Consider the following 23188-nt stretch of genomic DNA (forward strand, 5'->3'; position numbering starts at 1 on the left):
ATCAGGTCAATATCAGACCTGGCGCCGCCCTGCTTGTCACAGTCAGCTCTAGCATCACGCAGTGTAGGGAGAGATGCTGCTGAGCTAGGGAGAGATTTTTTTCCTTCCTACTTAGCCCTCCGTCAGGCGCAATAGATCTGACAGGCACACAGTAATTAGTTTCACTTCTCTCTCCTTGCCCACTTATCAGAAAACCCCACCCCTCCTAGTTATCTCCTGACTCTACAGGCTCTGTGAAACCTGATATCACAGTGACTCAGCAGACCTTCTAATGAGCAGATATCAACACTTTGGCTTCTCAGGCACATTGCGCCTGATTTCAACACAAATTGAAAGGTTAGTATTTTCTTTTTTTATTCATCACGATTGTGTATTTAGCTTGTTTTATGAAGGATTAATGCTAAGTTAGTGTACATAAGTACTGTTTTCTTAGACAAAAGGAGGGTGGCTTCTAAGGCACATTGCGCCCTAACACATACTCTTTCTCTCTTGCTTCAGATTTTCTGCTGCAATGGCCAGAAAACAGTATGATTCATCTAAACCCCTTCATTTAGAAGAAATGAAGATTTTTTTGTTAGAAGATGATGAGGAAGAACCAGCAGTAACTGAGGATTTAGAGGAATCTAGTGACATTTCATCTGAAGATGAGGTAGCAGAATGTAAAGGCCCCTTCACACTAAGCGACGCTGCAGCGATACCGACAACGATCCGGATCGCTGCAGCGTCGCTGTTTGGTCGCTGGAGAGCTGTCACACAGACCGCTCTCCAGCGACCAACGATGCTGGTAACCAGGGTAAACATCGGGTTACTAAGCGCAGGGCCGCGCTTAGTAACCCAATGTTTACCCTGGTTACCATCGTTAAAGTAAAAAAACAAACACTACATACTTACCTACAGCCGTCTGTCCTCCAGCGCTGTGCTCAGCACTCCTCCTGTACTGGCTGGAGAGCACAGCGGCCGGAAAGCAGAGCGGTGACGTCACCGCTCTGCTTTCCGGCTGACCGACGCTCACAGCCAGTACAGGAGGAGTGCAGAGCACAGCGCTGGAGGACAGACGGCTGTAGGTAAGTATGTAGTGTTTGTTTTTTTACTTTAACGATGGTAACCAGGGTAAACATCGGGTTACTAAGCGCGGCCCTGCGCTTAGTTACCCGATGTTTACCCTGGTTACCAGTGAAGACATCGCTGGATCGGTGTCACACACGCCGAACCAGCGATGTCAGCAGGAGTCCAGCGACGAAATAAAGTTCTGGACTTTATTCAGCAACCAACGATCTCCCAGCAGGGGCCTGATCGTTGGTCGCTGTCACACATAACGATTTCATTAACGATATCGTTGCTACGTCACAAAAAGCAACGATATCGTTAACAATATCGTTATGTGTGAAGGTACCTTAACACTGATTCTGGAACAGAGCAGGATGGTGATGACACTGATACAGAGGAAACAGACACAGATCTAGCTTATTATTTGGGCAAAGATAAAAATACAAAGTGGAACAAAAAGGCACCCAAGAACAAACAGCGCAGAGAATCCCACAATATTATTACACACCTTCCTGGAGTTATTGGAAGTGCTAGAAAAGCTAAAACTGCAGTGGAATGTTGGAGTAATCTAATTACAGATAGCATGTTGGAAACTATTGTTCGGTTCACTAACCAGTATATTGACACAATCAAAGAGCAATTCTCCAGAGAGAGGGACATCAAAAACACTGATGTGATTGAACTCAAGGCATTTATTGGCTTGTTATACCTAGCTGGTGCTTTCAGAGCAAATAGGCAAAGTTTGGAGGAGCTGTGGGGGACAGACGGTGATGGCATCGAAAAATTCAGCCTTGTGATGAATCTGAAACGATTCAAAGTCCTGATCCGTTGCCTCCGTTTCGATGATCGAAGTACCCGGACAGAACGAAAAGGTTATGACCGGCTTGCACCAATTCGGGACATATTTCAACAATTTATTATGAATTGTCAAAAAAGCTATTGCCCGGGGCAAAACCTCACTATTGATGAGATGCTTCCAGGTTTCCGTGGAAGATGTGGTTTTCGGCAATATATACCATCGAAGCCAAACAAATATGGAATTAAAATTTTTGCCATGGTTGATGCAAGGATGATGTACACTATGAACATGGAAGTTTATTGTGGAAGACAGCCACCAGGTCCTTTCAATGTGAGCAACAAGCCTAGTGATGTGGTAAAGAGAATTGCTGAGCCAATGTTTGGATCTGGTCGAAATATCACTGCTGACAACTGGTTTACTGACTTTGATCTGATTGATTTTTTAAAAACGAAAAAGCTGTCATATGTGGGAACTGTTAGAAAAAACAAAAGGCAGTTGCCGCCAGATTTTCTATATACAAAAGGCAAACAACAGTATAGCACTATGTTTGGGTTCAGTAATGGAAAGATTTTAGTTTCTTACATCCCACGCGAGAGGAAAAATGTGATTTTGGTCTCTTCATTACATAATGATTACACCATTGATCCAGAGTCTGGGGAGCTAAGGAAACCAGAAATCATAACTTTTTATAATTTGACCAAAAGCGGCGTTGACACTGCTGACCAAATGTGTGGCAATTTCAATGTAAGTCGAAATACCAAACGCTGGCCGATGGTAATCTTCTTTACAATGCTGAATGTGGGTGGCATCAACTCACAAGTAATTTACCTCGGTAATGAACTTAAACAAATGCGCAGAAGAATGTACCTAAAACAATTGGCTAATGAACTGGTGAGTGGAGAGCTAAGCCTAAGAAGTACAAAGACGGTTGGAATGCCCCTTGCCCTGCAACACCGGTTGAAGAGATATCGTCCCAAGGACGTTCCAGAACAAACACCGACTCTACCACCTTCTAAAAGACGCAGCTGTACTACCTGCTCATTTGTATCTGGTTTCAGAAGGCTTTCTAAATATGACTGCAAAATATGTAAAGAATCAATCTGCCTTTCCCATGCAACTTTCGTCTGCCAGCCTTGCTTTTCTAAGTGTACCTGTGCTGCTTCTGCTGCAATTGAAACCACTGAAGATGAGTAGAAAATAATTAAGTAACATCTAAGTGCAATATCCTTTAAGTTTTTTTCCATAATTTTATATTTAAGCAATAGTTAAGTAAAGATAACTGGAGCCTATTTGGCGGTACTACCGAAAAGTGGTACTTTTAGTTTTAATAAGTTTATGGTTAATAAATGTTTTTTTTTTGCATCTGATTTGGTGTAATCTCTTTTAAAGGGAACCTGTCACCCCCGTTTTTGAAAGATGAGATATAAATAGTGTGAAATAGGGGCAGAGCTGGGCTTTACATTAGTGTCCTTTTGGTGCCTTTATTCCCCCGGGATGCTGCTGAAATACCTTTGTGAAGTGTCCGTTTTGTCCTGTCAGTCAAGTTGGTCAGGTCGAATGGGCGTTGTAAAATAGCGGTTCCTCCCCCACCTCATGCGATTCCCTGTGAAGTTTAGTTCCGCCGTTGGCGTTATGTTTAGCGCTTGCGCAGTGAATTTGCCTCCGGCGCCTGCGCATTATGTTTTGCCCATCTGTGGGCAAAGCATAATTGACATCATTGCGCATGCGCGGGCCTTCACTTTAGCCGGGGTGCCCCGGAAGTTGTCATATCGGCAAAGTGTTATTCTGGATGCCGTATCTCATCCCACACTGCGAGCGTAAGTTTTGTGCCAAGATCGCTCGCCTGCCTTACGCTCGCAGTGTGGGATGAGATACGGCATCCAGAATAACACTTTGCCGATATGACAACTTCCGGGGCACCCCGGCTAAAGTGAAGGCCCGCGCATGCGCAATGATGTCAATTATGCTTTGCCCACAGATGGGCAAAACATAATGCGCAGGCGCCGGAGGCAAATTCACTGCGCAGGCGCTAAGAAAAAGCGCGATCTGTGCTATTCACAGATCGCGTTTACGAAAGACAAGCCGAGAATCAGGGGGAGGAACCGCTATTTTACAACGCCCATTCGACCTGACCAACTTGACTGACAGGACAAAACGGACACTTCACAAAGGTATTTCAGCAGCATCCCGGGGGAATAAAGGCACCAAAAGGACACTAATGTAAAGCCCAGCTCTGCCCCTATTTCACACTATTTATATCTCATCTTTCAAAAACGGGGTGACAGGTTCCCTTTAATACATTCCTATGAAGGTCACTGACTACTTCTATAGTCCTGAAATTGAAATATGTAGCTACTATAGGTGGTTTTCTGACCTGTGCTTGTCAGGCACATTGCGCCTGAACTGACGAGAATCTATATTGCGCCTGATGGAGGGTTAGTATGGGTATACCATATATTATACACATATCCATCTCAACTAACAGTCCTTCTGAGGACTAATAGCTGCATAGATATGAGGGCTAGGCAGGTAGGCAGTATATGTGGAGACTGCAGTGCACATAGCAATAGGGTCCATTCCGGTTCTATCTGCTGCTGCTGCCTAATAATAATTTGAAAAAATATTTTTTTTGGATCTTAATCCTGATTATTTGCTTTAAAAACAATCCAGAGAACACTGTTTTTCTGCTCCATTTATTGGCACTGCAGAATACAGCCAGATCCTTTCCATATGACAGCGCTAAAAATCCAGCTATTTTAAAATGGGGTTTGTCCATCACACAAATCCCAAATCAGTGCGCTCAAAATTGTGCCATTTCTGGCCTCCATTGTAATTTTTTTGCCATGTCTTAAGGCCCCTTCACATTAAGCGACGCTGCAGCGATACCGACAACGATCCGGATCGCTGCAGCGTCGCTGTTTGGTCACCGCTCTGCTTTCCGGCTGACCGACGCTCACAGCCAGTGCAGGAGGAGTGCAGAGCACAGCGCCGGGGGACAGACAGCGGTAGGTAAGTATGTAGTGTTTGTTTTTTTTACTTTTAGGATGGTAACCAGGGTAAACATCGGGTTACTAAGCGCTTAGTTACCCGATGTTTACCCTGGTTACCAGTGAAGACATCGCTGGATCGGTGTCACACACGCCGATCCAGCGATGTCTGCAGGGAGTCCAGCGACGAAATAAAGTTCTGGACTTTCTTCAGCGACCAACGATCTCCCAGCAGGGGCCTGATCGTTGGTCGCTGTCACATATAACGATTTCATTAACGATATCGTTGCTACGTCACAAAATGCAACGATATCGTTAACAATATCGTTATGTGTGAAGGTACCTTTAGTCATTGACACGAGTTTGCTTAAAGAAAAATTCCTACAGGCCAGCTATTTTAAACTGCGGTTTGTCCTTTACAGGGATCCCATATCAGTGTGCGCAAAATTGAGCCGTTTCATGGCTCTATTGTAATTTTTTTTCTTGTCTTAGTTAAGTTTTTAAAATAAATTAAAATATAAGAAGGACTAAAGGATTGAAACATAATGGGGACCCGTGACTTAATTAAATGGTATTGGAAGGGCAGTAAAAACCATTGAGAGCGTACTCATGAACTCAAGAAACCTCTAATAATATACATTTCTTCTGGCGGCTATTAGAGAGAAATATTCTTCTGATCAGGTGATAAAAATAACTTATGCTCATAAGGCATTAAATACTCGGCGCGTATCTAGCTGATAAGCGGAGAGTGCAGTAGATATCAGATAAAAGATATGACCAAGTATCTGCGGCTGTGCGCTTACACAGCCGATTAGTACAGAGGCGCATGCGCAGGAAGGCGCACTGAGAAGGCACCGACCAGGACCTGTGGTCAGGTGATATAGAAGCGGACAGGGCTTCAGGGCGCAGGCGCTGTAAGTAAATTACACGGAGGTGTATACTGAGAGATTACCGATCAGAGCTGTAGGTGGGGATTCAGGAGCTTTTGGCTCAGGGGAGCATGCGCAGATGCTCCATTACACAGAGGTGTTAATGAGGAACGCTCAACGGCGCAAAGCTCTAAGAACCAACTAACAACTATATGTGAACCGTTTGAAGAGCCTAATGAACTGTCCTGTGAGTAATATGAGACGTTTTTGATAGGTTTAAAAAGGAGTGATTCAAACTGAGTAATATGAATGATACAAGTAAAAGGGAAGTGATGACAGACCCTGAGTCCAAGAACCTCCCCCTCCCTTATTTAATGGCAACCAGATCTGACAAGAGAGAGACTGCCTGACCCTCACATGGAAGATGTTATTAGATGAGGTTTTGTCTGCCACTGCAGAATACCTCCTTTAACCTGGACAATTTTTTCTTTCCCCTGATGAACCCCCATAACGGGGAGGGAAACGCGCCGGGAAGCAAAAGAGGATACACTATCCAGGGTGGGTATATATTTCAATGGGCTTCATCTAAATAGGCTCAAACTCCGGGACTGCCCTTGTCAGGGCGGGAGATTTGCGCATGGGGCACGACAGGGGAGATAGGCTTCAACTGTCCCTTACCCCCCCCCCCCCCCGTTTCTCTCCCCCCTGAAGGAAAAAAGTTTATCTGTCTCTCCCCTATGCCGTGCTCTGAACAAGCACAGAAATTCATGAGAAGGAGAGAGGCGGCGATTGGGTGTGTACGGTGTTCATTTTAGGACATGGTCACAAATCAAAGTCAAACATCAGAAATACTCTGTCTGATACCTGATTCTGATACTTGAGTCTGTTACCTGAGTCTGATACCTGAGTCTGATACCTGAGTCTGATACCTGAGTCTGATACCTGAGTCTGATACCTGAGTCTGATACCTGAGTCTGATACCTGAGTCTGATACCTGACTCTGATACCTGACTCTGATACCTGACTCTGATACCTGACTCTGATACCTGACTCTGATACCTGACTCTGATACCTGAGTCTGATACCTGAGTCTGATACCTGAGTCTGATACTTGACTCTGATACATGAAATTAGTAAAATTAGCTAAAATTAGTACCTGGGATCACTTGCAATGGTGTTCATTTTAGGACATGGTCACAAATCAAAGTCAAACATCAGAAATACTCTGATACCTGATTCTGATACTTGAGTCTGATACCCGAGTCTGATACCTGACTCTGATACCCGACTCTGATACCTGACTCTGATACCTGACTCTGATACCTGACTCTGATACCTGACTCTGATACCTGACTCTGATACCTGACTCTGATACTTGACTCTGATACATGAAATTAGTAAAATTAGCTAAAATTAGTACCTGGGATCACTTGAGCTTGTGGTGCAATGGTAAGGCCGACGGCTGTAGTCTCTAGACGCGGATCCGTTTTTTTTTTCCACCGGATCCGTTTCGCTTCTGCCGGATCCATTTTTTTTAAGCCGTCTCCGTTTTTCTTCTGCCGAATCCTTTTTTTTTTATGTCGGATCCGTTTTTTTCTGCCGGATCCGTTTTTTTTTTACGCCGTATCTGTTTTTTTTACGCCGGATCCGTTTTTTTTCTGCCGGATCTGGCTTTTTTCACCATATCCGTTTTTTTTCTGCTGGATCAGTTTTTTACGCCGGATCCATTTTTTTTACGCCGATTCCGTTTTTTTCGCCATATCCGTTTTTTCTGCCGGATCCGTTTTTTTTGCCGTATCCGTTTTTTTTACGCCGGATCCGGTTTTTTTCACCGGATCCATTTTCTTTCGCCGGATCCGTTTTTTCTGCCGGATCCATTTTTTTACGCCAGATCCGTTTTTTACGCCGATTCCATTTTTTTCGCCATATCTGTTTTTTTCTGCCGGATGCATTTTTTCGCCATATCTGGTTTTTTTTACGCCGGATCCGTTTTTTACACCGGATCCGTTTTTTTTTAACGCCAGATCCGTTTTTTTTGCCGGATCCGTTTTTTTCTGCCGGATCCGTTTTTTTACACCAATTCCGTTTTTTTTTACGCCGAATCCGTTTTTTTACACAGAAGAAAAATGGATCTGACGGAAAAAAATGGATCCGGTGAAGAAAAATGGATCCGGCGTTAAAAAAATGAATCCGGCTTAAAAAAAACGGATCCGGCAGGAAAAACGGATTCAGCCTAAAAAAAAGATCCGGTGTAAAAAAACGGATCCGGCCTAAAAAAAAACAGATCCGGCGTTAAAAAACTGAGTCGGCAGACCAAACAGATCCGGCGAAAAAAAAAAAACGGATCCGGCGAAAAAAAACCGTATCTGGCAGAAAAAAACGGATCCGGCGAAAAAAAAACAAATCTGGCAGAAAAAAACGGATCCGGCGTAAAAAAAACGGATCCGGCAGTGAAAAAACGGATTCGGCGAAAAAAAACAGATATGGGTAAAAAAAACGGATCCGGCGTAAAAAAAACGGATATGGCGAAAAAAAATGGATCCAGCAGAAAAAAACGGATATGGCGAAAAAAAACGGAATTGGTGCAAAAAAACGGATCTCGTGTAAAAAAAAACGGATCCGGCAGAAAAAAACGGATATGGCGAAAAAAAAATGGATCCGGCGAAAAAAAAAATGGATCCGGCGAAAAAAAACGGATCCGGCAAAAAAAAAACAGATCCGGCGAAAAAAAAACGTATCTGGCAGAAAAAAGCGGATCCAGCGTAAAAAAACGGATATGGCGAAAAAAAAATGGATCCGGCGAAAAAAAAAATGGATCCGGCGAAAAAAAACGGATCCGGCGAAAAAAAAACAGATCCGGCGAAAAAAAAACAGATCCGGCGAAAAAAAAAACGTATCTGGCAGAAAAAAGCGGATCCGGCGTAAAAAAACGGATATGGCGAAAAAAACCGGAATCGGCGTAAAAAACGGATCTGGCGTTAAAAAATAGATCCGGCAGAAAAAAACGGATATGGCGAAAAAAAAACGGATCCGGCGAAAAAAAAACAGATCCGGCGTAAAAAAAACAGATCCGGCGTAAAATAAACGGATCCGGCAGAAAAAAACGGATATGGCGAAAAAACGGATCAGGCAGAAAAAAACGTATCCGGTGTAAAAAAACGGATCCGGCGTAAAAAAAATTCGGGATGCGGCGAAAAAAATGGATCCGGCAGAAAAAAACGGATCGGGTGGAAAAAAAACGGATCCGGCGTCTAGAGACTACAGCCGTCGGCCTTACCATTGCACCACAAGCTCAAGTGATCCCAGGTACTAATTTTAGCTGATTTTACTAATTTCATGTATCAGAGTCAAGTATCAGAGTCAGGTATCAGAGTCAAGTATCAGAGTCAAGTATCAGACTCAAGTATCAGAGTCAGGTATCAGAGTCAGGTATCAGACTCGGGTATCAGACTCAGGTATCAGACTCGGGTATCAGACAGAGTATTTCTGATGTTTGACTTTGATTTGTGACCATGTCCTAAAATGAACACCGTATTGACATCAAGCCAATTTTTTTGTCTAGTGCACTGTTACACATGAGCACCTAATTGTAATTTTAAAGGAAATATACTATTTTTAGAGGTATACATATTAAATGTTAAGTTTTAGAATTTAGTGGCTGGCTTTGCTGTGTTGCTTGTCAATATTGGTCAGATTTGTCTAGAACGGTACGTTCGGATTCTTGCTTGCTAAAGCTATTCAGGCTGCTAGCATGGCTGCAGCAAGTTTGTCCACTGCCACCCCTGTTCCGACCCCTGTTCCGACCTTATCCCGCCTTCCGGTGCCAGATAAATACTCTGGTGATAGCAATTCATGTAGTGGATTCATAAGCCACTGCGCTATACACCTCGAGCTTCTGGCTGCTCATTTTCCCACAGAGCGAGCAAAGGTGGGATTCATTATATCCCAATTGTCGGACAGGGCGTTAGAGTGGGCTTACGCCGCTGTGGGAGTGCGAAGATCATGTGGTGCAGAGTGCTCCGCTGTTTCTGAGCACCCTGAAACAGGTCTTTTTAGGACCTTGAGTCACCCATAATACGAAGCTCCAACTGCTGGCATTGACCCAGGGTTCATCCATGGTCAGCCATTTTGCCGTCCACTTCCGGACTTTAGCATCTTAGCTGGAATGGCCAGATAAAGCCCTCATCCCTGTATTTTGTAGGGGGCTGGCTGACTATGTGAAGGATGCTTTGGCCACTACTGAGATTCCCGCCACACTGGAGGAGCTAATAGCTGTATCAACGCGCATCGACCTTCGTTTTAACGAGCGAAGGTTGGAGCGAACCCAGTGTAGGCACAGGTTTCGGCTGGCTCCTACCTTCGCCAGACCTCTGGAATCTCCAGTCCAGGCGTCTGAGTCTCATGAACCCATGGAGGTGTCACGAGCGGGATCTAAGTTCCGGACCGCTCGTGCACTCAAGATCTCTCATGTTTGCCAGCAGTCAGGACATCTTGCCTCCAGATGTTCCCAGTGGTTGGGAAAATGTCAGCATCTAGTGGTTGTAGGAGGAGGTACACTAGACACTAGGGGACAATTACCATAGGCCCATCCACTCTTACGGTAGAGCTTTGCATGGATTCTGGGGCAGAGGGCAATTTTATGTCATCTGCCTTTTCCCAGTAACACGCAATACCAGTGGTGATGTTGGCCAAACCTGTGACCGTATGAGTGGTAAATAGGTCGACATTGCCCTCTCAGATAACACACCAAACCATCCCATTTACTCTCCATCTCATCAGGAGATTATCTCCCTGCTAGTCATTCCTGATGAGGTCCTGTTGGGCAGGGGTGTCAAACTGCATTCCTCGAGGGCCGCAAACCATGCGTGGTTTCAAGATTTCCTTAGCATTGCACAAGGTGCTGTAATCATTATGTGTGTAGGTGATTAAATTATCACCTGTGCAGTACAAGGAAATCATGAAAACATGACCTGTTTGCAGCCCTTGAGGAATGCAGTTTGACACCTCTGCTGTTGGGGATACCATGGCTACGCTACCACTCTCCTCATATAGAGTGGTCCTCAGGGAGAATTCTGGGATGGAGTGAATCTTGTGAGGGTAGATGTTTAAGGGAGTGCGTTCAGGTTGCTACAACTGAAGTACCCGCAGATTTTTCCTCTCTCCCCAAGCACTATTGGCCATATGCGGATGTGTTCTCCAAAAGGGCTGTGGAGACCCTTCTGCCTCACCGCTCCTATGACTGCCCTATTGATTTCTTGCCTGGTGCTGAGCCTCCCCGGGGTCAAGTCTACTTGTTATCTCTCTCGGAGATGGAGGCAATATCTCAGTACGTTCAGGAGAATCTGGCAAGAGGATTCATTAGGAAGTCAGTGTCACCTACAGGGGCGGGGTTCTTCTTTGTGCAGAAAAGAAAGGAGAATTACATCCATGTATAGATTACAAGGGTCTTAACGCCATCACCGTTAAGAATAAATACCTTCTGCCCTTGATATCTGAGCTCTTCGATAGGTTGCGGGGAGCGAGGTTATTTACTAAGCTTGATCTGCAGGGTGCTTACAACCTTAATCGCATCCGTGAGGGGGACGAATGGAAGACGGCTTTTAAAGGGAACCTGTCACCCCGTTTTTTCAGTATGAGATAAAAATACTGTTAAATAGGGCCTGAGCTGTGCGTTACAATAGTGTATTTTGTGTACCCTGACTCCCCACCTATGCTGCCGAAATACCTTACCAAAGTCGCCGTTTTCGCCTGTCAATCAGGCTGTTCTGGTCAGATGGGCGTGGTGACAGCGCTGTTTCTTCCCATAGATCTTGCATATCTTTCCGTTGGTGGTGTAGTGGTTTGCGCATGCCCAACTGCTGAATCCACTGGGCAGGTGAAGAAAAAATGCACGATCGGCGCTATTTCCCTGGTGATTGGTGGGGGCGGCCATCTTCCTGAGGCCGCGCGTGCGCAGATGGAGATCGTGGCGGCCATTTTCCTGAAGCCGAGATGCGAACTCAGCTTCAGGAAAATGGCCACCGCGATCTCCATCTGCGCACGCGCGGCATCCCGCGGCCATTTTCCTGAAGCCCCGGGCAGCAGAGGACTCCATCTGCGCACGTGCGACCTCAGGAAGATGGCCGCCCCCACCAATCACCAGGGAAATAGCGCCGATCGCACTCAGGCCCTATTTAACAGTATTTAACAGTATTTTTATCTCATACTGAAAAAAACGGGGTGACAGGTTCCCTTTAACACCAGGGATGTGCACTATGAATACCTGGTGATGCCCTTCGGGCTTTGTAATGCCCCAGCCGTTTTCCAAGACTTTGTAAACAATATCTTCCGGGATATGCTCTCCACCTTGGTTGTAGCCTATCTGGATGATATTTTCATCTACACTCCAGATATAGACTCCCACCGGAAAGATGTTTGCAAAGTCTTTGACCTCCTACGGGCAAACTTCCTCTATGCCAAGTTGGAGAAGTGTGTGTTTGACAGGAGTCTTTGCCTTTCCTGGGCTATATCATTTTCTGCCCAAGGATTGGCTATGGATCCTGCCAAACTACAGGCTGTGATGGACTGACAGGAACATCATTCTCTTAAAGCGGTGCAGCGCTTTATGGGGTTCATCAACTATTATCGCCAGTTCATTCTCCACTTCTCAACTTTGGTAGCTCCCCTGGTTGCCCTCACCAAGAAGGGAGCTAATCTCAAATAGTGGTCGGAGGAGGTCTCCAAGCATCCTCTCTATTAAGTCACGCTTCGCTGGTGCTCCCATTTTACATCGCCCCAATGTTGATAAACCATTTATCATGGAGCTGGATGCCTCTTCCGTCGGTGCTGGAGCAGTCCTCTTCCAGAAGGATGCTCAAAGTCGGAAGCATCCTTGTTTCTTCTTCTCCAAGACCTTCACCCCGGTGGAGAGGAATTATTCCATCGGGGACAGGGATCTGCTAGCCATGAAGTTTGCCTTTTCGGAGTGGAGACATCTTCTGGAGGGGGCTCGCTCCCCCTTTCAAGTTTTCACCGGCCACAAAAATTTGGTTTACTTACAAACCGCCCAGCGGCTAAACTTTCGCCAGGCCAGATGGTCCCTGTTCTTCTCCCGGTTCCACTTTACCCTCCATTTTCTCTCCAGGTAGAAGAACACTCGGGCCGACGCTCTCTCCTACTCCTTTGTGTCATCAGAGGAGGAGGAGCCTTGGCCTATTGTTCCTTCAGAGAGCTTGAGAACTGTGGCTCCGGTTTGCTAGAGTCTGTGCCCCCAGGCAAGACTTTCGTTCCATCTAATTTGCTACCAGAGGTTCTCTCTTGGGCTCACTCGTCCAAAGTGGGTGGACATTTTGGGACCAAGAAGACATTAGAGTTTCTGGCGAGGACGTAGTGATGGCCGCATATGGCCTGTGACGTCGGGGACTATATTCAGGCGTGTGTCTCCTGCGCCAAGAAACAGTCTCCTCGAGAATGGCCTGCTGGGCTACTTTACCCTCTGCCGGTGACAGACAGGCCTTGGGAGATGGTCGGGATGGACTTTGTGGTGGGATTACCCAAGTCTTGTAGCTGCACCATTATCTGGGTAGGCACCAACCATTTTTCTAAAATGGTGCACTTGGTGCCGCCTCCATGGTTACCTTCTGCAGCATTGTTATCTTGGCAGCATTGTTCATTAAACATGTTTTCCACCTACATGGCATGCCAGACAAAATTGTCAGTGACCAGGGTCCCCAGTTTGTGTTTCGGTTCTGGAGAGAGCTCTGTCATTTACTCAGCATTGAGCTGAATCTCTCTTCTGCGTACCACCCCGAGATGAATGGGTTGGTAGAGAGGGCCAACCAGACTCGGGTCACATACCTGCGACATTTTGACTCTGCCAGGCAGGATGACTGGGCATCCTTGCTACCATGGGCGGAGTTTGCATTGAACAATGCCGTAGCCAACTCCCCCGGGCAGACCCTATTCCTCCTTAACCAAGGCCAGCATCCATGTGTCCCTGTGCCCATGCCTGTCTCATCCATTGATTCTAGGGTGGCAGACTGGGCGGTGGAGGCATGTGACATTTGGGACAGCACACAGGATGCTATCCAGGCCTCCAAGGAGAGAATGAGAGTTTCTGCCGATGGCGCCCCGCTCCGTCCTTTGTTCCCGGCGACTTAGTGTGGCTCTCCGCCCGTAACATGAGGTTGCGAGTTGAGTCCACTAAGTTTTCCTGTTTTTTGTGAGTTTTTGAAAACAATAAAAATAATAATAATAATTTTTATTAATATAGCGCCAACATATTCCGCAGCACTTAAAAATTAAGCGGGGACATGTACAGACAATATATTCAGTACAAGTTAAGACAATTTAAACAATTACATTAGGGGTGAGGTCCCTGCTCGCAAGCTTACAATCTACAAGGAAATGGGGGGACACAATAGGTGAAAAGTGCTTGTTATTTCAGGTCTGGCAATTATAATAAATAGGGATTTTCATATAAAGCTGCATGATCCGGTCATCAGCCCGTGTGTTTAAGTGCAATAGTCAAGTAACAAGTGCAGTTATCGTGTGCATGGAGGGTGTAGAGACAGATGAATAGTAGGGTGCAGATTCACATGCAGATAATATTTGGAAGGAGGGAACAGGGCAAAGTTAGTTTACTGAGTAGTTGATGTGGTAGGCTTGTTTGAAGAGATGAGTTATTAAAGCGCGCTTGAATAGGTCGGGGCTAGGTATCAGTCTGATCGTCTGGGAAGTGCATTCCAGAGAGCTGACGCAGCACGAGAGAAGTCTTGGAGACGGAGGTGCAAGGTTCGGATTACGGGGGATGTTAGTCTAAAAATGAGTAGAACAAGGCTAGCAGACAGAACGATGCAACGTATGCCTTCGATTAAAAGATTTTTCCACTACAGATACACCAGGCCTCAGCCTGACATAACACACTGTATAATTTTTTTATGCTTGTTGGTAATTTTGGAAAACAATAAGAAATTAGTAGAACAAGGCTAGCAGACAGAACTATGCATCGTATGCCTGCGAATAAAAGATTTTTCCACCACAGATACAACCGTCCTCAGCCTGAGATAACAGACTGTATAATTTTTTTTCTGTTTTTTGTAAATTTTTGAAAAAAATTAAAAATGAGTTGATCAAGGATTGCAGACAGAACTATGCAACATATGCCTGCAAATAAAATATTTTTCCACCACAGATACACCAGGCCTCAGCCTGACATAACACACTCTATACATTTTTTTTAATGTTTGTTGGTAATTTTGGAAAACATAAAAAAAAAATGAGTAGAACAAGACTAATAGACAGCACTATGCAACGCATGCCTGCGAATAAAAGATTTTTCTTCCACAAATACAATGTCCTCAGCCTGAGATAATAGACTGTATAATTTTTTTTTTGTGTGAATTTTTGAAAACAATAAAAAATTAGTAGAACAAAACTAGCACACAGAATTATGCAACGTATGCCTGCGAATAAAAGATTTTTCCACCACAGATACACCAGCCATCAGCCTGAGATAACAGACTGATCTAAATGTGGCCTTGATTTTTGGGGGCACACAAAAACTGTGTCAAAACGTGGGCTATGACACAAAAAAAAGGAGTACTGAAATTGAAAGATATTTTGCGCAATGATATGCAATGCGTGTGGTGTATAACTCACAGTGATAAATCTAAGAACTGAAGCAAAATATTTTTGGGCCAGCTACAGATTTTTGGGACAGCAAAATGGTGTTCAAAAATGTTGTAAGACGCAACAAAATATTAGATAACACCAAAAAAAAGGAGAGATTTTTTGGCGCACTCAGATCTGATGCCTGGGACACAAAAAAAAAAATGAAATTCAAAGATTTGCACACCTATTTGCATTCTATTACAATGACCTGGTTGTAGTCTGCAGCAGGACCAAGCAAATAACTGTAGAAAAAAGGGGGCTATGGATTTCTTTAGAACAAAATGAGCAGGCATAAGCTGCAAAAAAAGGCCACAGATAACTGCAGCTAGGTACATATTAAATAAGCAGCAGCAGACAGTAATGGAGCTTTTTTACGTATGCAATGAGATCTATGTACTCACATATAGTGCCTGCAGGCCTTGCACTGATGTGGATGTGTGCACATAGACTCCCCTGCCTACCAAGCACTACAATCTCAGGACCCCCAAATTAGCCCTAAAAAGGACTGTTGGTTTATCAGGATTTGTGGACTACACACTAGCAGACCTACACTAACTATTAAAAGGACGATTCTGCTTTGCAGCAGCTCTCCTTACAATACCTAAGTCCGGAGCAGAATGCCGCGAGCAGGGCGGCGCCAGGTCTCTTATAGACCTGATGATGCTGTGCGGCCAGCCAATCACTGTAATACCACAACAAAGATGGCTGCGGCATTACAGTGCATGGCAGCCAATTCCTGCATTGTCATTGGCGCTCTAAAGAGTGCCAGAATTGCAGGGTGGAGACCCGAGCTCCTGCCGAATAATCTCGGAAATACTCGGTGCTCGCCGAGTACACCGAGCACAGTGATATTCGGGCAAGTACCGAGTAGTGACGAGCACGTTCGCTCATCACTAGTGACTAGTGGATACTAAAGCGGGAAACTGGAAATACCAGAAAATGAAAGCTCACCAGGAGAACATTGAAAGAGAAGAAAAAATGGTTTCACAGGCCAACAGAGTGAATAATGAACCTGGAACAATCAACTGTGTTTCATGTATGACAAATTTAATTATGTTTTACTTGATAATAAAATTACGTTTTTTTTTTTACCAATCAGTGTTAATTCATTATATTCTCTCTTCTTTTACAAGAAAACTGTATGTGATAGGGGAAAATGGAAGTCATTTTCAGATTCAGCACACAAAAATACATTACATTCACTGAAAATCTCACCTGCAGATTTTTAAAGATATTTTTTTCCAGACCTATATATTAATAGGAAAATAATATGTTTTCTGTAAACACATGGTGTCAGCATGAATGAGCAAAATCTTTTATTTGCTTCAGTGCTTAGTTTGGTGTTAATGGAAAAATAGTATTAATATTATCTCTCCAGAATGATCATCAATAATCAAAGGCTAAAAACATTCAACTTTTATACTGGTATAAATCAAAATAGACCATATAATTGAAGGTTAAACATTATATTTATTTCAATGATAATGAACATTTTATATTTTAGGCATACTAATAGCACACTATGGGAGCTCATGGAAAGAACAAAGAAAATTTGCCATGACAACACTTAGAAACTTTGGGATGGGCAAGAAGTCCCTGGAGGAGAGAGTGACAGAAGAAGCAAAGTTCCTTTGTTCTGAATTTCTATCTCAAAAAGGTGAGTTACAGAAATTTGTGTAAAGGGTACAGTAAAAAAATATAATAAAACATATATATTTGTATGGCATCAGTTTTCTCTTCTGTGTGATATTAGGTAGTGACTCAAGATAGTTCAACATAAATGTCTTTATTTTCAAACTCGCAAAATAAATCCAGAAGTTTTATCCTCCGGCTTGAATCCGGAATGTCTGTATCAGTCCATTGGGTGCGTCAATGGTTTTACTTTCTCTGGCTCTGGCCTGTGTTGAATCTCACACACACCTGTCCTAATGGGCTCCTGCTCTGAGCTTGCAAATCAAAAACTAACTCACCCAAACCTTAACTGAGAACTTAAATGGGAATCACGTACATGGGCCACTCCCAAGACCCGGAGTGGAGAGAGAGATCCATCCCACAACCTTCCTTTAGGTCTCTCAAAAATAAAAGCCCAAGTCAGGTTTTCTTAAATCTGACTTGACCAAATAGTTGCCTAAATTCACACTCTCTTTTATTTTACAGTATAACCACAGCTGTGGCTCTAATTGCAATGCTCTCCAGGTTTAGTATGCTTTTGTAAGGTGCACAGGGTGGTTAGCCATGGTCTAGGGGCTACATTTCCATGCCCTGGCACCACACAAATAAATTGTGTGCCAGTCACAACGTTCTATATTGTATAGGGTGCATTACATTCACTTGCCGCCTGTAGGCTGTCACGATAATGTATAAAATGGCGTATTATTTTTCCTTTGTTATCACACATGCTGTATGTGGCCCCCTCTCTCAGCCCCTGAACTAGGGGATATCTGTCCCTGGCTAATGTAACCCTACATTCTCTCCTCACTCCTTCCTTCCCTCCTACTGTAGGAATGTTAATTAAGCAAGGAGTGTGTACAAGTCTCTTTGTTTGAAATCCATGTGCTTGCTGTGTGGGGGAGATATTACAGAAGCTGTAATGCGATGCCAGTATGTGATAGTAATATGACAGTTACATATTTGAAATGTGCTTCGAGAGAGCTTCACTGCAGTGCCTCTTGCTAAAGTCTAACTCCCAAGGAACCCGAGAAATGGATTTCTCCTAAACAAAGTGGAATAGCTAGTCCGAGTTTAAACTCATTAGAAAGCTAATTTCAATATAAGATGAGCGATGTGTGGGCTGTTATTCTGCTAGGTTCTCAAGCACATTTATGAGTATTATAAGTTTTCTTAACAAAATGTGCACCTGGGCAGCTAGGGGGGAGGGGGGTGGTGCAGGGTAACCAGCCCCTTTAGTGATCTCATCACAAGCCCAGAAGTATAAGTTACTGTACTCAGCCCAGCCTTCTTGCTTGCCTGGGACTCTGCTGTAATAAGACCCTCTGTAATGCATTGTGATGTCTGGCTCCTCCCACCAGCATGGTTAGCCTGGAATGACCTAAGCAAAAGTGAGTGTTCTCTTCCATCTTAATCCTTATTTTATTTGTAGTTGCAATGTACATATAATCGTCTCCTTTATAATATCTTTTTAATACTTTTGTAAATACTGCCTATCTTTTATGGAGTAAACTATATAATTTTACTAGCTTGTCTCTTCTGCTCTATAACAAACTGAGGTGAATTACACTACTGATTTGGGTTGGCTCCAGACCCGTTAACCTTTGGTGCAATCGGAGCTGGTGGCAGCATACTTTGTTCTGTGCGTTTGGGAATCTGTAGTGACGGCAGCATTGTTAATTATTGTTCCCGCCTGAGTGGGAGTAGTTAATCGCCCTCTCTGTGGTGAGCCCAATAGCCAGTACATAGCAGGCAGCCTTTCTGGTGACTAATTACCCTAGGTGCAGTACCTAATCTGACCTGAGGGTAAGGGGGCACCAGAGAGCTGCAGGTTTCAAACCGGAACTGGGAAGTGGGATATAGGTAAATCCCCTTCAGGAGGAACCAGGGGGCAACCAAACAACCCCAGTTCATGACAAATTGGTGTGAGTAGTGGGGACGATAAAGATTTCCTCCCCGGGATCCCTGACATACTGTTGGAATCTGTAACATAGTGTTGGCAGCATGGTTGGAACCCGTGACATAGGCCTCCGCTGTTTTCAGTTCTACATACTCAGGAACAGCGGCACACAACTCAGGGGACACCCCGTTCATTATAACATTTAACAATTTACTTGATAGGTGAAGATATCAGATATCACACAGTATCGAGCACAGCACCATTTGTCTCTTGTTTCAGTAACACAGTACATTTCCAGCTTCACTTTCGTTTCCACCTGAACTATCCACGCTGTAACAGTTCCTGTCAGCCCATATATTTTCCATCCGGACCTACACTAATGCCAAGATCCATAAATTTTCCCTCATACAGTTCCACGTCCAACTTCCTCTGAACGGAACGGGTGTTGGTGCTCTCCATAGCCACCGACTTAAACCTTGAGCTCCGGACGTTGCAGGAATATCCGCAGAGAGTTTGATAACGTCTCATAACGCCCAGCACAACTTGTACTTGCTTCTGCTAACAGTACACTGCACCTTGAACTCTGCCTAGCTACTTTTATAAAAAAAAAGGTTGCACTATATAGTGCTAAAGTATGTCAATGTGAAATATATGATAATATTAATAGCAGTACGGCTTTTGAAAAGTAGGAAAAAAATATGGGACACTTAGCATAGAATTTGGACAAATTATATCTGCCCATCAACCGTCGTCAAGGTGGGTCTCTAAGGCTTCTTTCACACTAGCGTCGGAATCTCCCCGTCGCAATGCGTCGGGGAGAGATTCTGACGCTAGCGTTTGCTGCATTGTACAATGGGGGCAGCGGATGCATTTTTCCGGCGCATCCGCTGCCCCATTGTAAGGTGCGGGGAGGTGGGGTCGGAGTTCCGGCCGCGCATGCGCGGTCGGAAAAAGCGGTCCGTCGGGAGAAAAAAACGTTACATGTAGGGTTTTTTTTTCCCGACGGTCCGCCAAAGCACTACGCATCCGTTGAAAGACGGATGCGAAGTGTGCAAATCCGTCGCAAATGCGTCGCCAATAGAAGTCTATGGGGAAAAAACGGATCCTGCAAGCACTTTTGCAGGATGCGTTTTTTCTGCAAAACGACGCATTGTGATGGATTTCCAAAAAAAGCTAGTGTGAAAGTACCCTAAGACTGATGGGTCCCTATTCTGTGTGAACACCTCTATTAGGCTGATGTCTGAATTCCTGTGTGAATGTGGACACCTCTGTCAGCAAAGCCTGTATTTATGGGTTGATAAGAACTTGCAGCAATTAAAATCACCATATGGTGAAGGGCATAGTGCTCGGTCAGTAAGTTAACATACAAATGGCAAAAAACTGACTGGCACATCCAGACTAATGTGAATAAGTGCATACCAGAAGGTGCTACCTCCATATACAGTAAACAAAAAAAGGTTGCATTCTATCGTGCTAAGGCATGTTGGCCCTAGTACACCAAGCCAACAATAAGGGGCCTAGCTGCATCCTGCAAAAATGATATAAAGTCCAATAAAAGATAAACTAATTAATGCATGCAAAATACATTAAATGAGGTATTGGTTGATATGTTGGCCAAAATAGATAAGATCACACACAATGTCAAGGGTCCTCATGCTTGCTAGTTCTAACACTAATATCAAAAACAGCTAACATGGAAAAATTAAGAAAAACATACCATAAGGAGAAAGCCTTAACAAAACCTGTCAAATGACAATACACTAGCAGTATGTAGCAGGTCCCCATTAATAAAGGCAGGGGCAGCACAGGTGCACACTACCGATAGTAGCAGCCACCCATACACCTATCAGATTATGGAGGGATTGGCTGCTTAGTAGAAAAAATGCACACTAATGAGGCTTGCTTAGAACGCCATTCACACAGGTATGTGTGATGCAAAGTGTTGGGAAAACTACCTATTGATGACACCCACAGTATTATAAGGAGGGCTGTCCAGCACTATATACATGCACCCCTCAGGGACAGACGCCCTAGTAAACCATGACAACAATAAGTGGCCAAGGTGCATCATGCAAAAAATGGTAAAAAGTGCAATAAAAGATAAACAAATTAATGCATATAATAAATACATTAAATGAGGTATTGATTGATACTTTGGCCAAAATAGATAAGCTCACAACCCATTGTCAAGGGTCCTCATACCTGCGAGTCCTAGTTGGGGTAGGCGAATCGAACTAAATATAAATTAAATGAAGTGCGATCACAACCAGGGGTCCACCGTGCGGAGATGTAAAACTGCAGCTAGTGAACAATGGCGGAAGCGTGCAGCAAGCGATCTTGAAAGCACATGGGGTTAAATGTCACCCTGTGTGAACAGAAAATAATTACCCAGCTCTGATAGCTTCATAGAGGTGTAAAGACAGAAATGCAGCTATCCCCGGACAGTATGGCGCAGATAGATGCCACGTTAGTGGAAATGGTGCTATGTGAAATCCCCTGTTACTTCACAAGTGAGCGCTACTCTCTCAGGGGCAAGAAAACAGGTAGTGGACACAGTCACAGCGTATGCACTCACACGAACTCCTCTCCATAGGTGCCAGAATTCTAAAGGCTATAGGCCTGCCTTGAGCACATGCAGACAAGTCCACACTACCATAGTGTTCCACACACACGTGACATAAATGATCTTAGCGCACCAACGGGCGTGCCAAAGATCCTTTTATAGATTGTGTCAATTAGACAGGACCTTGCTCGCGGGCCAATCCAGAGCCGGCACATGACAACCAACCACCAATGAGAGGTTGCCATCTCATGAACATGCTCAGTAGGGTGAATCCTGGACTTAGTCTCAGGAATGACTGCTCGCTGCTGTCTATTATTAGTTACCATAGCTGAACCTGGAGAGGCAGCAGTAACAATGCGCAAAGCCCAAATCTGAGCAAGAAACTGAGACTGACGTTTATGCTGAGCAGCATCCACTGCGGTCGAGACCGCAGGAGAAGATAAGGCTTGTGATCCATCCTGTGGAGAGGCTACCAGGGGTAGCTGAGACCCTGGAGAACATGATCAGGGCCAGTTTTTACAGTCCCAAATCACAGAAAATAAAAAAGAAAGTCCAATTTTCAATTCTTTTCTCTCACCTCTGATATGATCTAGCACATCAGAGGAGAGAGAAATAGGGTCCCCTAAGCCGCCCCCGGTACCTCCGCCATTCCCAGGTCCTCCTATTCTATCTCCTGGCCTTTCACATCATTTTCTTGGAAGAAAATTGCGGGCGCATGCGCAGTGCGCTTGTCGAGATCTGCCAGCCGGTACCCAGCAACAATAGGAGATTTTTCCTATTGGTTCACTTTGATCACTGTGATAAACATTATCACAGTGATCAAAATAAAAAAAACAGTTAATCAGATGCCCAATTGTCACCCCCTTAGTTACATAAAAATAATAAAATAAAAAAAATGTAATTTTTTTCCATTCTTCGCAGTTAGGGTTAGGGTTAGAATTATAGCTGTGGTTAGGGTTGTATTAGGGTTAGGGTTGAGGTCCATTTTCGCCTGATGCCCTTGTGAAAATAAAAAAAATTTGCGAAAAAAAGTTAAATGTTCATTTTTTCTTTCCACATTGCTTTAGTTTTCGTGAAGCACTTGAAGGGTTAATAATTTCTTGAATGTGGTTTTGCGCACCTTGAGGGTGCAGTTTTTACTATGGTGTCACTTTGGGGTATTTTTTGTCATATTGACCACTCAAATGCTACGTTCACATTTGCGTTGTTGGGCGCAGCATCGTCGACACAATCCAAAACGCATATACACAATGCAGCGTTTTTTGACGCATGCGTTGTCCTAAAATAGGAAAGTTCAGGAAATTTGGCACTGGGAAAACGCTACATGTAGCGTCGGGCGCGCCCTGTCTGGTGCGCCCAAATGACGCATGCTTCATCCAACGCTTGACAATGCATACCGGCGCATGTCCATGCGCCCCTATGTTAAAGATAGGGGCGCATGACGCATGCGTTGGTATCCGTCGGCGACGCTTCGCCCAACAACGCAAATGTGAACGTAGCAAAAGTCACCTCAAATGTGATGTGGTCCCTAAAAAATGGTTTTGCAAATTTTGTTGTAAAAATGGGAACTTGCTGTTTAACTTTTAACCCTTATAGCGTCCTAACAAAAAAAAAATCTTTCTAAAATTGCTCTGATGTAAAGTTGACATGTGGGAAATGTTATTTATTAAAGGGAACCTGTCACCCCAAAAATCGAAGTTGAGC

The 23188-nt window shown here is 44.2% G+C and overlaps 1 protein-coding gene across 1 annotated transcript in view; it reads left to right on the plus strand.

Annotated features, from left to right (window-relative positions):
- The window catches only part of LOC138647786 (cytochrome P450 2D14-like), a 270386-nt gene that overhangs the window by 145791 nt on the left and 101407 nt on the right, over positions 1–23188 (plus strand). The window contains exon 3 of the mRNA XM_069737044.1: positions 16858–17010. Coding sequence (XP_069593145.1) covers positions 16858–17010 — 153 coding nt within the window. The remainder of the gene's footprint in view (positions 1–16857; positions 17011–23188) is intronic.

The sequence above is a fragment of the Ranitomeya imitator genome, chromosome 8 (genome assembly GCF_032444005.1).
Source record: "Ranitomeya imitator isolate aRanImi1 chromosome 8, aRanImi1.pri, whole genome shotgun sequence".
Classification (NCBI taxonomy): domain Eukaryota; kingdom Metazoa; phylum Chordata; class Amphibia; order Anura; family Dendrobatidae; genus Ranitomeya; species Ranitomeya imitator.